This window comes from Myotis yumanensis, unplaced genomic scaffold, assembly GCF_028538775.1.
Source record: "Myotis yumanensis isolate MYYU_CA2020_CCGP unplaced genomic scaffold, mMyoYum1.0.hap1 SCAF_2, whole genome shotgun sequence".
Lineage (NCBI taxonomy): Eukaryota > Metazoa > Chordata > Mammalia > Chiroptera > Vespertilionidae > Myotis > Myotis yumanensis.
This window is the reverse complement of record NW_027223753.1, coordinates 47,352,189-47,367,390: the sequence shown is the minus strand read 5'-3', so window position 1 is coordinate 47,367,390 and position 15,202 is coordinate 47,352,189. Positions and strand designations below refer to the sequence as shown.

At 35.3% G+C, this 15,202-nt stretch overlaps 1 protein-coding gene across 4 annotated transcripts in view; it reads right to left on the bottom strand.

Moving 5' to 3' along the window:
- The window catches only part of LEPR (leptin receptor), a 98,966-nt gene that overhangs the window by 22,213 nt on the left and 61,551 nt on the right, over window positions 1–15,202 (bottom strand). For all 4 annotated transcript variants that reach the window (XM_070405295.1, XM_070405298.1, XM_070405297.1 and 1 more), the window contains 6 exons: window positions 9,427–9,635; window positions 7,954–8,096; window positions 5,565–5,709; window positions 2,765–3,055; window positions 2,506–2,623; window positions 1,451–1,650 (listed from right to left, as the gene is read on the bottom strand). In XM_070405295.1, the coding sequence (XP_070261396.1) occupies window positions 1,451–1,650; window positions 2,506–2,623; window positions 2,765–3,055; window positions 5,565–5,709; window positions 7,954–8,096; window positions 9,427–9,635 (1,106 nt within the window). The remainder of the gene's footprint in view (window positions 1–1,450; window positions 1,651–2,505; window positions 2,624–2,764; window positions 3,056–5,564; window positions 5,710–7,953; window positions 8,097–9,426; window positions 9,636–15,202) is intronic.

Here is a 15,202-nt window from a genome sequence, read left to right as displayed (position 1 = left end):
CTGAACATGGGATAAACATTGAGAGCAAACTCTGTTCCATGTAGAGCTTTAATTAAAGGCAAGAAATATGCACTGCATCCATTCCCACATGTGTGAATTTCAAACTCTTCTACTATCTATTAGTACGTATTTCTGGGTCAAGGTCAGAGGTAGTCTTGCAGAGTGAAGACTTGGCTCTCTAAAATCTATAAAAAACAGGCTTTTTTTTTTTAAGCTGTATTTTTTAAATTAAGTTTTTTTGTTTGTTTGTTTGTTTTTTTTACAATATACAAAATAAATCAGTCTCCATGCGGTCTCTCCACTATCAGTTCTCAGGTATCAGGGTTCTTTCCTGCAAGTTTTCCATTGATTATTCAGGAAGTTTTTCTGTATTTTAGTTGTAATTCCAGTTTGTTCCTGGGCATATCCATGCAGCATCCACTTACTCTGCTGCCATTTTTAATCTCCTTTAGTTGTATTTTTTTTTTAATTTTATTTTATTGTTTAAGGTATTACAAATAGTAGTACATATATCCCCCCCCCCCCCCCCGCCATTGACCTCCCAGGGGACAGAAACGGAGGCAAAGGTGACTAAAATGGCAAGAACATTTTTTTAAATAGAAAAAGACAATGTAGCAACTCAACATATTTGGAAACCAAGAGTCCCAATGCCCAAGCACAACAATGTGACTTTATGAGGAAAAAGAAATCTAAACATTATGAGTTTATCTTCTATTTAACAAAATGCAGGTTTTAACTCTGATGTGTACTAATTATTTGAAAGTATAATGAATCAAATAGTGATTTTTGGCATATTTTCCCAACAAAAATAGTACAGAGCACTGGAATGTATTCTTTTATCTCTGTTGCACAATCATAAATAGATCATTTCTCAAAGCTTCCACAGTAATAATACTGGATGGATATATCAAATTTTCCCAGGGTCCTCTTAGTCCTTTGAAATCAAAATGTGTTTTGCAAAGAGTATTTAAAATTTCATCATGGATGTCATCATTCCTTGTCTATTTTCTCTTCTTCACTTGACTTTAGCTATTTTGAATGCTGCTCCCTACACAGCCTCATAAATTAAAGCCTTGAGTTATTACTATTCAGATTACAAAAACCATCAGAATACCTAAATTAAACTTTGAGATTTAAAAACTCCAAATGTTTCTAGAAGTACATTGGGGGAAAAAATACAAAGTAGTGCATTATTTACAATATTATTAAATTTCACTCATCAAATAGTATGCTGAAAATATTCTTATTGCTAAAAAATTGTGCTACAAAAATTTTAAAATAAAATAAATATAGTAAAACTTTCAAATGCTGATTGTCTTCTCAATTTCACTATGAGCAGAACAAATATTTAAATCTAATATGATCAGAAAATAGTAAAATACAACTGCCCTGAATCAACCTAAATCCAAATCTGCTAGTAAAAATGAAGACACACAGCAATTTAACTTACCCATGGAATCAGGAACAACACACGTTGGAGGAGAATCCAACGAACCCAGAGAGTGATTGATCCTTATCCACATTGTGTAGCCGGATAAGAGAAAGATTGGCTGAAATATGCATTCATAAAAACCATCTCTCTGCAAATGGCAATCTTTGGGTTCAGAGGTGGAATGAATAGATGGAACATCAGAACAATAAAGGCTGTTCCTTGAAAGACATGAAAACAGTCCATTAATATACAACATTGATGGAAGCAGTAAGATTTGAGAATTCTGCTTTGCTGTTTAAAAGGTACCGGTTTTGCTCCATCTGCAAGTAGTTGTCCTTATTAAACAGGTATTTTAGAATTTCCAGCTACATCACAATCTTGTTTTTCCACAAAAGCAGACAGGAACCCTTATTAAATATTTCATTAGACACTAAGTGGGAATGCAAATAAATTAAATGGCATTGCTCTAACAAGGAGATAATGACCCAGTTAAAGAGAGAGCCTATTAACACTTTGAAAGCTAAGCTAATATTATACCTATGTAATAATACCATTTTAAAACTATAGGCCAAAAGCAGCAGTGGGCATCCCTGAGATGGGAAGGAAAATAATTTCCTTACACCTTCAATACAGATTAAATTCTACCACAAACTGAAAACAGAGTCGATAGTAATTATAGCATAATTACAGTGTCCAACTACTTTCTAGTTCAAAGCAGTATAATTTTGAAGATATCAATTCTTGATTTGCATATGAATCATATAGTCAAGAATATCATTCATCTTCTCAGAGAAGAAAATCATTTTTTTTTATAACTGAGCCCCTATAACACCCTGCCTCATAACATACAAAGCATTTCTCCTCTTCTTTGAAACAGCCCTTCTGCCACTATTTGCTCTTAATATGGCATTAAAATGGCTAAAAGTAGCAGTTACTGTTTTCTAATGAAGTATATTCTACTATCCTCTTTCAAGAAGAAAAGCTACAAGAATACCGTGATGGCGATATTTCTATAGGAAATTTTTATCTCAATATATCCACACAAAAATAAAAACAGCAAAAAGAATACATACCTATGATACCTCAGTTGCAAAGTACTCCCCGCGAGTGATTGGATTGCATTAGTTGACCATCTGCAAGTCATTTTCGTTAAGTACCCATCAGTTTCACATAATATATTGATATTGACATCTATTTAAAACAGATAAAAATATTAATATGCAGCAAAAATACCAAAAGAATGCTTCATGAAAATAAATGAGACTCTAATACAGAGTCCCTAAGATAAATTTATCTTGTGGAACAAAAGGAAGAAAACCTCAGTGTGCTTACCAACCACATACAATTCAGCATAGCGATGGTGGCACTCATGCTCGTTGCAGCAGTACACTGCGTCGTAGGCGAACTTTCCTCGCAGTCTGGTTGCATTCAAACTGGGAAGAGTAACTTTGCTAACACGGTCACCCACAATGTTATACTGGCTTTCAGGAATTTTCTCAGCTAAATTCATCCACCAAACAATATTTTTTGAGGAAACGATCTTGTTTTTATTTTTGTAGATGCAGTGAAAAGAAACATTAGACCCAACACTTGTCAGAATTTTAGGTGGGAAGTATATGACATCTGTAATGAGGGAAGAAAGGTAGAAAATCAGATGAAGAAAGAAAACATTGTGTAAACAATTTATTATGTAAAAAAAAATTCATAAAAGCATTCAGGGATGACACTGCCAAAAATAAAACAAGTGTGCTAAGAGACTGCATAATTGTAACTGCCTGTTTGTGTACAGCTAGTTAAGATCCCAAGCACTCTCATTCTCAAATACTTGACCTTCCATAAATATCTTTAGTTTTATTATAATACTAGAGGTCTGGTGCATGAAATTCGTGCATGGGTAGGGTCTCTAGGCCTGGCCAGTGATCAGGGCCGATCAGGTTCCCTGCCTCCCTGCCTCCTCCTTCCCTCCCTCCCTCAGTGCCCCACCGCCACCGCCACCACCACCGCTGGTCACCTGCCATGTTCTGTGCCACCCCCTGGTGGTCAGCGCACATCATAGCGAGCGATCAAACTCCCGGTTACCTGGTTGAACTCCCAAGGGGACAATTTGCATATTAGCCTTTTATTATATAGGATATGATTTCATGAGTAATGGTCACTTGCTAAGTGATAGGTAGAAATTTAACGAAAGTGAAATGTAGTCTAATTCCACAATGACTTGTCTTCCATGAGACTTTGCTTTAAGAATCAGTGAAGCTTAGGGTGAGTTCTTAAATCTCTGTAAGATAACACCCATCCCTCCCCCAAAAAAATGGTGGACTATTGTCTCATTTGGATATATGAAAATTTCAAATTAGCAGGAAAGGTATAGAAATAAGCTTTAAATAAGAAAACTAGTTAGGAAATGTAAAATTAATGCACCAATATACAAAGCAGGTCTGTATATTACTGCTCTGTAGCATCATTTTGAGTTATTTTATTCCAGTCTCCTGCATTTGAAGACAAAGGGAACCCCAATTTTTCTAAAATATTATTTTTAATGTCTATACACTATCCCATACTACTTTTTCAGTCCCCTGTTGTTGGAAGCATAGTTTGTCTATGCTTTTAATTAGAAATAGAATAAAAGTCAACAACTGTTAACAAAGGAAGAAATTATTTCTGCCAGAGTGCATTATAAAGTCAGTATATTTAAGGTAACCCATTCTCTGCTGATAAAATATGAATATCTGTTTTCTTACATAACATTTTTTGGGTTATCCCAAAAAACAAAATCGAAAATACTTCATTGGTTTTTAAGGTTTCTGCAATAGCATGGTAAACTCCAATATCTTTATATTTAAAATCTACGCCAGCCATTGGCAGTTAAACATAAACAGGAAAAAACTTAGTAGCATGAAAGAACTGGACGGAAGCCAGTGCATTAGGTTTATAAACTAGTGTGGAGTGGCATTCAAGCCTCATAGTACATTACTTACTGCAAATAAGTACCTAGCAGGGACCTGAGAGACCATTAACCTACCTTCCATGTGCTCCACATCTCGTTACTGAGCTGCTTCAAAAGACTCAGAATAATCCATTTTTCAAAAGAGTACAAATGAACTTTTAAAAATTAAGTTGAAGCTTTTTGTTTTAAAGGTAATAAACACACAAAACATTTCACTTCAAAATCGAATGCATATAATTAAGGCTTAACTCGGAAGTCAGATTAAAGTCAAAGTATTTTGGCATGATTAAGTGCTAAAATATTAGCTTAAAATAAGGAAGACAATTTATTAAAAACCTGACAATTTGTAAAATTTACATTGAACAAATGTATTGAAATTGATGGGGTAAATGTTGAATATTTACTTTTTAAATAATATAAATAAGGCCCTCGCCAGTTTTGCTCAGTGGGTAGAGCGTCGGCCTGCAGACTGAAGGGTCCCAGGTTCGATTCTGGCCAAGGGCACATGCCCAGGTTGTGGGTTTGATCCCCAGTGGGGGTCATGTAGGAAGCAGCCAATCCATGATTTTCTCTCATCATTGATGTTTCTCTCTCTCTCTCCCTCTCCCTTCCTCTCTGAAATCAATAAACAATATATATAGAAAAACATATTTTTTAATAAATATATCTGATTTTTCAAAATGTGAGTTAAGGAGTCCTGACTGGTGTGGCTCAGTTGGTTGGAGCATCATCCTGTGCACCAAAAGATGGCAGGTTCAATTCCCGGTCAGGGCACATACCCAGATTTCGGGTTCGATTTTCAGTCAAGTCCCATGCAGAAGGCTACCGATCAATGTTTCTCTCTCACATCAATATTTCTCTCTCTCCCTGCCTTCCTCTCTCTAAGACTAATTTTTTTTAAAGTAAGTTAAGGAAACATCAATACAAGTAGTGTTCTGAATTTGTGAGTTTGAAACTTTTATATTAACTGTACATTTTGAAAAAGAAAGTAATTCAACAAGATACTGCTATGGATGCATACACACCTGGGAGCTCTTATACAAGTTTTCATTAACAAATTAGCTTTTTCAAAATTTATGTAGAAATGTCTTTCTGGTTTAGTGCCACAAAATTTAAGAGTCTTATACCAAACGCAACTTCAAAAATCATATTCCCTTTTCAATAGAAGGTACTATTACAAAAACCTACCTTGTGTGGTAAAAATAAGAGGGTTGCTCCAGTCACTCCAGATGCCTGGGCCATCCAGCCTCTTGCCCCTCACCTGAACCTCATACGAAGACCCAGGAAGCACACTGTCTATTAGCAGAGATGTGGCTGAGACGATCTCATCAGCCTGTTAAATAGTATTTGAAAACACCAAAGTATCAAGTCACTGTGAGCCCTTTACCCCTTGTGAGATCACAAGCAACTCTCAACAAATTTCAAAGAATTAAAATCTTACAGAGGAGTTATCTGGCCACAGTGGAATTAAACAGAAATCAATAACAAAATAACAAAAGTTGGTACATTAGTCAATAAAATTTTACATAACCCATGAGTTCAAGAATCACAATGACAATAAACATATATTTTTAACTGGATGATAATGAATATAACTTTTCAAATCTTGAGATATATAGCTAGTGTCAGTGGGAAGCATCATGCCCCTGCTGACAACTGGAAAGCACACAGTGGAAATGATGAGCAGGGTGAACAGAGAACTGCTTTGTTCCTAGAGGAAATCGTCACAGAAGGAGGGCATGAATAATTTTTAAGAATCTTAGTCTGATGATAAACTACCGTGAATCAAAATACAGTTTATAAAATAGAAGGAAAATATTTAAGAGACCTAACTCTGCATAAAACAACCACCAGCAAAGAATTGCTTAGCGAATAAATTCAATTTCCTAATGATATACTCTAAAACTATTGGACTTCCCTGTGTCTTAGACTTCAAGGCGTCATAGAATGAAAATGGTGAAAAGCATTAGGAACCCATTAAACAATATCAGATCACCTATAGTATTTAAAATCCTGTTTTCTCAATTTTACAGATCAGAAAGCTAAAGCCCAGAGAAGTCTTAACTCTGCTTTTCCATACACATCATAAAAGGATTCCCATCCTACTCTTTATGAAAATAAAGTCTTAAAAAAAGTTGGTCTAGATCTAAGAAAACAGATATTTATCTCTAAATCACAGAACAATTAGTTTCACAAAGTGCCAAAGTCCATGCATGGCCCATGAGGTTCTTAACAATCTGCCTGTTCTCCTCCCCTAACTTTTTTGGTTTTATTGCATACTAGAGGCCCGATGCATGAAATTCGTGCAAGGGGCTCAGCCCTCGCAGCCCTGGCTGCCTTGGCTGGCCCTTGCAGCCCCTCACAGCCTCTTGCAGCCCCTCACAGGCCCCTCACAGCCCCTCACAGCCTTGGCTGGCCCTCACAGCCCTGGCTTCATCCGGAAGGTCATCCGGATGGTTGTCCAGAAGGTCGCCCAGATGGTCATTCTGCTGTTTGGTCTAATTAGCATATTAACTCTTTATTATATAGGATTAATTGATTGATTGGTTTTGATTGAGGTAACTGGTTAGTAACATTATATTGGTTTGGGAAAACTGGACAGTCACATGCAACAGAATGAAACTAGACCACTATTCCCTTTGATTTTATCCACTTCGATTCACTGTTACTCTTACTTTCATTCACTCCCCTGGCCTCCAGCCTCTCACCCAGGTTAGAACCTCCGAATGGCTGTTTTCTCTATTTGTAACCGGATTCCCCCACATATTTACATTGCCAGCTTCTCAATGAAATCTTCCCCTACCTCCATTTAATGCTATAACCCACCGTCTCTCACCAGTACTCCCAAACTCCTCTCATTTTGGTCTACTACCCCAGTATATCCTGATACAAGCATGCCCGTTCTTGATATGTAGCAGGAGCTCCACAAAAACTTACTGAGAAAATGAAAAAAGGATTTGATACACTTTACAGTGCAAATGCATATACTGCACTGCATGTAAACAAATATACTAAGCAATTTTTAAAAGGATTAAATGTAACATCAGAAATCAAAGAAGATCAGTAGGTGAAAAAATTATAAATGAATTCAAGTTTGTGTAGTTGGACTTCCTGTAGCCATTAAACTCTGTGTGTGTGTGTGTGTGTGTGTGTGTGTGTGTGTAAATGAGAGGAAGAAAGAAGAGAGGGGAGGGGAAGAGAAAACAGGGGAAAGAAGAGAGATCAATTTAATATATACAAACTTTTTTAGAAGAGGAGTTTTCTCTATCACTAAATTCTGGAAGGAATTTGTCATACTCCTCAATATGTAACATAGACCCATATATAAGCAACACTGAGTAACGTCAAATAATTTTTCTAAAAGCATTTTACAGAAGATGCAGAAATGCTGTTCATATGGTAAGTTCCTATGCTGATCTTAAATGAAAGCCAGTGGTGCAATGTTAAGTTATAACGGATCCTGCTCTACAAGGAGCAGGCATATTTGGTATGCGGAGAGCACTTTCTATGGGACATAGATGAGTCTCACCTTTACTTTAGTTGCATCTCAACCTTTCCTTTACTAAAATATACTTACTTCTCTCATACTTGTAGAATTCTCTGAATATTTCACTTCATATTGAAGTTGAAATGGTACCAATGTTGAACTGGACCAAGAAATCTTTAAATCACCACTGTCTGTGATTTCCATATGCAAACCTAATGGTGGATCGGGCTTCACTTAAGAAAAAAAAAAGAAAAAAAAGAACATGTTTTAAGTGAAGCATTTCTTGTGATAATCATAAAATGAAGTCAAATTGAAATTTTAGCATATCTTGTTCTTTCAACTACTTAAAAGGTGACCTGGAGGACAAATTACTTGAAAGTCCTAATGTTAACATATAATGTCATATGTAGATTCAAAAAGTGATATATCCCCAATAACTTAGAAGTAAAGGAGAAATTGTGAGGAAAATTGTTTCAGATACCTAGAAAAGTGACTCTAGTGATGTCAAAAACAATGATGCGCCAAAACCGGTTTGGCTCAGTGGATAGAGCGTCGGCTTGCGGACTGAAAGGTCCCAGGTTCGATTCTGGTCAAGGGCATGTGCCTGGGTTGTGGGCACATCCCCAGTAGGAGATGTGCAGGAGGCAGCTGATCGATGTTCCTCTCTCATCGATGTTTCTAACTCTCTATCTCTCTCCCTTCCTCTCTGTAGAAAATCAATAAAATATATTTTTAAAAAAACAAAAATGATGCAAAGATACAAGTAAAGAGTTAATATATAACTACCTAAGGAAATATGAGCTGAAAAAATAGTAACACTGTTAAATTATATATTATATATTAATAATTATATATTAATAATTAAAATATATTATTTAACATATGTACACAAAACTGAATTAAAAAGTTAAATATTTTAAGTTAACATTTACTTATATTAGTCACATTTGTAGTGATATATTCAAGCTGATCAAAAAATTTAGGGGGATCTTTGCACTGAAAACATGGAGCATTACCTATTATTTGAGTTTTTCTTTTGCTCAGATTTGTATAGAAAATTACTCCTTGTTTACTTTTTGTTTATCTCTGTCCACTATTATTTGTCCCTACTCTGTGAGGCAAGAATTTTGTCTCATTCACCACTGTTTTCCCGGGCTCCCAAATCATGAACCTCTAAGAAATATTTATTGAAGGAATAAATCCAGGCAAAAAAAAAAAAAAGCTCCTAATTATTTTCATAAATAGTTATCTGAGCTGTAAAAATGTGGTAACCAAATACTTTATTAGTATATCTCATTAGACAGATCCAGGATTTAAAGAAATAAAACTGTTTTCAAGCAAGAATTTAGGTTACAATTGCAAAGATAGCAATACTACTGTTGCTACTGAATGACTGACTGTTACAACCATTCCAGAAGCTGCTCACGATACTCCCTGGCACCGCGCTTACCACGATTACAGAGCTGTTGAAAGCGAGATAAGCTAGTGACAGTTTTGTAAACCGTGTTTAACCTGTTTGTATGACTGATGTTTAGATCTGTGATTTTCTTATGCACAACTTACCGATAGTGATGGGTTGGACTGACATTAAAGGTGACTGAAAAACCACTCCCCCAGATGTGATTTTTAAATACATAGAGAGAGTGCAGTTGAGTTTGGCTGCTGGCACAGACACATGGCATTCACAACATTTATGAGCACTGCAGTTGCACTGAACAAGCTGGAAACTGCCTTTCTGGGGGACCAGCGGTGATTCTTCTAACACTTCAGGCCTACGTGAAAAAGGAGAGGCAAACATTAATATAGATGTAAAGGTACTGACTATATTTAAAATGTAGGACACAAAATCCAAATTGAAATAAGCTATTCTGGACACCCAGCATAAAGGGCATCGGCAAAGCCACACATTATATCAGGGAAACAAAGATAAGGGTCAAAGCAGGTTAGCTGTCAGAAATGATATAAGCAAGAAGAGAAGTACGAAAAGGAAAGAAAAATTGCTATCCTAAAATCCTATACCCAATGTAAATATCTTTCAAAATAAATGTGAAATGACGACTTTTTTGCTGGCGTACCAAAACTGAAAGAATTCACCACCATGAGACTTGCATTATAAAACATGTTAAAGAAAGTCCTTCAGGCAAAAAGAAAATGAATGATAGCAAATGAAAGTCTAGTTCTACACAAAGAAATAAAATTTAATGGAGGGTAAATATTTACGGATGATCTAAAGCAAAAATAATTACCATATAGTGTAGGGTTTATACCATAAGTAGAAGTAAAATGTATGACATTAGCACCAAGCTTAGAAAGGGGGGAGATAAGTTATTATGCAGTGAAGTGGTGTAATATCACTTGGAGGTATAATATCAGGCTATCTTATAAATCCTAAAGCAACCACTAAAATAATAAACTGTATGTGATAAATATACCAATTACAAATTCAGTGTGGAGGAAGTGTTGCTTTAGAAATTGTGCTAACTAGCATATACATGTGCATTCAGATATAGACACAACAGGAAGGAAATGTACCCTAGTCTTTCCATACACGTCCCACTAGCATTAAATGTTTTGAATTATGATAAATTTTCATAATTTATCATAGACTTTAGTATTCATTTAGTTCTAAAATACCAATCAGGAAACAAAATATACAGACCTTTTAATGTGGAAAGCAGTCTGCTGGGCACTGTGTAAGGAATAATATTGTTGCAAAAAGCACACTAAATTCACACTGAGACTTAAACTCAAGTTATTATGTTTGCTTATGAGCCAAAGACATGTAAGGGCATTTTATGAGCCTCGGTCTCCTTAATCCGTAAGACAGAGAAAATGCCTGCAATATCTATCTTTACAAGGTTGTAGTAAATATCAAAGACAATTACATAAAAGTATCTTTGAAAACTTGAAGTGCTGTACACCCATAAAATACTGTTTTTAATCAGAGGTAGATTTACTTAGTTCTTTCCATTTTATATAAATCTTTAAACAAAGCCAATAAAATGTAATTTTAAAAAATATTATGCCTTGCCTTTTATGTGTTTTTCACAGATTAAGATAAAAGCTTTTATCAAAGGGATATGGAACAAATTGAATAAATTGTGATTTTATGCCAGAAGCTTTGACTGAAGAACTCCCAAATTTTAAGGCAAAAATAGAACTGAACCGATAACAAGACATATATTCTCAACTAATATTTTTTTATGTTTTTAAGGATAAAAAATTCTAGTGATATTTTTATTTTTAAAATAAAAAATAAGCTGGAATTACACTCTCTTGACTTAGATGGTCTTGTCAATGCCATCCTTTTCTAAATACAGTGGATAATTGTAGAATAGGGCTGATTATCAATTAGATTAACTCTTTGGTTTCTATAACACTTCACTGTTGTGTTCTATTTAGTCAATCTTCATATTCTTTAAAATTTCAATATACACAAAGAAGCTAAAAATACGTAGCAAAAATTATAGTAACTATATATAATTAATTATATAAAACTATAGAATACATATTACAGTAATTCATAATTTGTTTTTTCTTAAAAGCATCTCTATTCAGAAATTTCCCAAGCCACCCCAACAGATAACCCTATCACGAAACTCTAAGAATCAATCTAAAACTAATTTTCAAATGTTCTAAGCAGGAGTCAGGAAACTACAACCCACAAGCCAAATATACCTCTTTTTATACAGTCTTTGAGCTAAGAATGGTTTCTTACATTTTCAAATGTTTTCTAAAAAAAAAAAAAGAAGAAGAAAAGAAAAGGAAGAATGTTCTGTGACATGTGGAAATTATATAAAATTCAAATGTTAGTGTCCATAAAAAGAGGCATGCTCAATTGTTTACGTATTAACTATGGCTACAAGGTTATGACAGAGACACTCTGGCCTGCAAAATCTAAAATACTGGCTAGCAATCCCAGCTAGCATGGCTCGGTGGTTGAGCATTGACCTATGAACCAGGAGGTCACGGTTCAATTCCCGGCCAGGGCACATGTCTAGGTTGCAGGCTCGATTCCCAGTGTGAGGCATGAAGGAGGCAGCCAATCAATGATTCTCTCTCATCACTGGTGTTTCTATCTCTCTCTCCCTCTCTCTTCCTCTCTGAAATCAATAAAAATATTTTTTTTAAATAATAAAATATTGGCTACCTGGCCCTTTAAGAAAAAAAATTTCAATCCCAGCTATAGGCCAAAAATACTTTGTATTCCTTAGTGGTGGGTACTTGATGGGTAAAAGACACAGAAACAGAAACAACATTAAATATATCAGCAAATTTCATAATATAACATATTTACAATTTACATAAAACACCTTGAGAATCAATATCTACTACAATTTTTTAATCCACCTTATGAGGGAACTAGTATCACCTACTTTATGGGTAAGAAACTGAGGCTCAGAGAGAAGGTAGACCTCATCTGAAGTCTTGCCCTTCCATCTTCAGTGCTCATTTCATTACACCCAAAATGCCTTATTATTACAAGATAAATTTATCTGTTGCCATTGTCATTTTATATACAGGATAATAAAGACTTTATGGGCCACAACTAATGAATACTTAATATGAGCTGTGTTAATATTTCTATAAATTAAAACATTAGAGAATTATATAGTTATTTCAAATTATTTTTTTCCTTGAGGAAAACATTTGATATTTGTCATATTTAGGAGAACAGAAATTTTTCCAAGTTTGTGTGAAACCTGGACTACACCAGTGTTGCTACTTGCCAAAGTCAGCACGAGAACTCCTTTTACCTTCAAAAAGACTTTTAAAAGTTTTAAGTATTTATGAACATCAAATGATACTCTAAAAACTTGATACTTTTAAACTATAAGGATTAAAATGATGGTCAATATTTTAAAATAAAAAAGAGATACATTGGCTTAAAATAACCAAAACAAGAATTTCTGGCCCTGGCCCAGCGGCTCAGTTAGTTGAACATCATCCCATACACCAAAAGGTTTCAGGTTCGATTCCCGGTCAGGGCACATACCCAGGTTTCGAGTTCAATCCTGGGTCAGGGTGCATATAGGAGGCAACTAATGGGGGGGGGGGGGCATGCAGTGGGGGAGGGAGGAAAGAATTACTGAAATTCCTAAAATATTTTTATGCAGCAAGCTATTTTATGCCTTGCCAGTACACTCACTCACACACACACACACACACACAGTGCTTCTATTTATTTAATCTCACTTTACTTGAAAGGGAAATAGTAAAAACAAACAAACAAACAAATAAACAAAAACATCTGTCAAATAAATTTTAAATTTGGCTTATTTGCAAATTTTACATTTGGTCCATTTTCCACTCAAAATTTACATATATATAAGTACTTAGTATTGAAATTTCATTTTTGGTAGCCACAGTAGTTTACAGAAAGCACATTCTGTCCTCTGACCTTTGGTCAAGTTATTTGTTTCCAGAAAATTTTTCTGTGAATGTATTAAAACTTTTATAAGCCGAGATTTATACTAAATTATTATAGGAATAACACCAAATTGGTGCCACCCAAACTTCTGATTGTGACATAAACTTAGAGCAAAACATAATAGACAAACCAATTAACAGGAATTGGAAAATTTAACATCAGCTTTGTATGTAATTTAATCAAGTCACTTATTTTAAATCTCAGACTAGTAATCTATATAAATGTTACCCAAAAATTCTACTTTGCCAATCCCAAATAATGTCAAAACCAGGTTAGTGTCCCAGACTAGTCTTATCATAAGAGTCACATGGAGGCTTAAAAAATAGATTCCGAGACCCTCCATGGAGACTTCGGTAGGTCTGGGGCTGAGGCATCTGTTTTTCTAAGTGTTATGGATCAGGGGTTTTCAAAGTCTAGTCCATAACCAGTCACATCAGCATCACCTGGAACTTGACAGAAATGCAAACTACCAACTCCAACCCAGATCTTGTGAATCAGGTCCAAGTGGGAAGCACTGAACTAGGTAAATCTTATCAAGAAAACAAGTTTAAGGAGCATTTTGTAAAAACACAAAGTACTCTTCTGATGTAAAATATTACCAAACAATGAGAAATCAACGAGGATGAGAGAGAGAAAGAAAATAAAAGAGGAAAACAAGAGGAATGAAACAAAAACAAATGGACCTTAAAGTGTATCAAGTTAATAAAATAACCACAAGGGACAGAGAAGGAGGAGAAGGAATCCTAATTAACTTTGGAACTAGTATTTTGCCAATGTAAACGTTAGCCTTAGCAAAGACAAAACAAGTCTAAACATTATACTCTAATTAGTATGTTTTTCACAGTGGTATGGGTTAGCAATTTCAAAAAAACTTGATATGTATTCTAGGACTGAGCAAATAGGTAACAGATTGTGGGAAAGGGAAGCCAGGTGTTTTACTACTGGAGTAAGGAGTTACAGGAAAAGAAAAAAGGCTAGAACAGATCCTGTGGCTTTAGAGTAAAATGGGAAATATTAGTATGAACACACACTTTTAATATATTTATATACAGAGAGATGTAGATATGTAGATTTGTGTATACATATGTAACATGTCTGTATTGTGTGTGTACACATATAACTAGCTCTATAGTTAAGAGGACCTAGCAACAATGCAACCCAAGTAACAGTAAACATCTAGCCCCCAGATACTGCTTTGTAAATACCATTCTCCAATAAAAAAGAATCAGGGCTCCTTAGAGAAATAGCGGTTTCCAGTGTTATAGCAGGAAAAGTATAAAATCAACCTGAAACATTGTAATGCTGGAAAGTAAAAAATCCTCAAAAACAAATGTAAAAGATGGGACACATCAAAGGGACACAAGGACCAACTTGAATAAGCTTCAACTAGCCAAATGAGATAATTTGAAAAATAAAATAATGAAAGTGATTATAGCCCGTAAATTAAAATAATCCATGAGTCCATCTTTATAGGGGGGAAGGAAGAGAGAGGGAGAAGGAAAGGAGAAAAGAAAGGAAGGAAGGGAGGGAGGGAGGAAGGGAGGGAGGGAGGGAGGGAGGAAGGAAAAAAGGGAAGAATGGAAAGTATACTTCTCACAGAGCCTAGCACTGTGACCTGTACACACTAAATGTTTCTTGATTGAATAACACTATTTCTAAAATGACCCAATTAACGTTGAACACTTTTATTTACTTTAAAAATGATGTATTTTTCTTATCTAAAAATTTCAGTCGGTTCTTTTTTATCATCAATTTCATGTTTTATAGCCTCACTAGAGGCCTGGTGCACAAAATTTGTGCACTGGAGGGGGATCCTTCAGCCCGGCCTGCGCCCTCTTGCAGTCTGGGACTCCTAGCTCCTTACCACCCACCTGCTCACTGCTCCTTACCACTCGGCCCGCTGCTCCT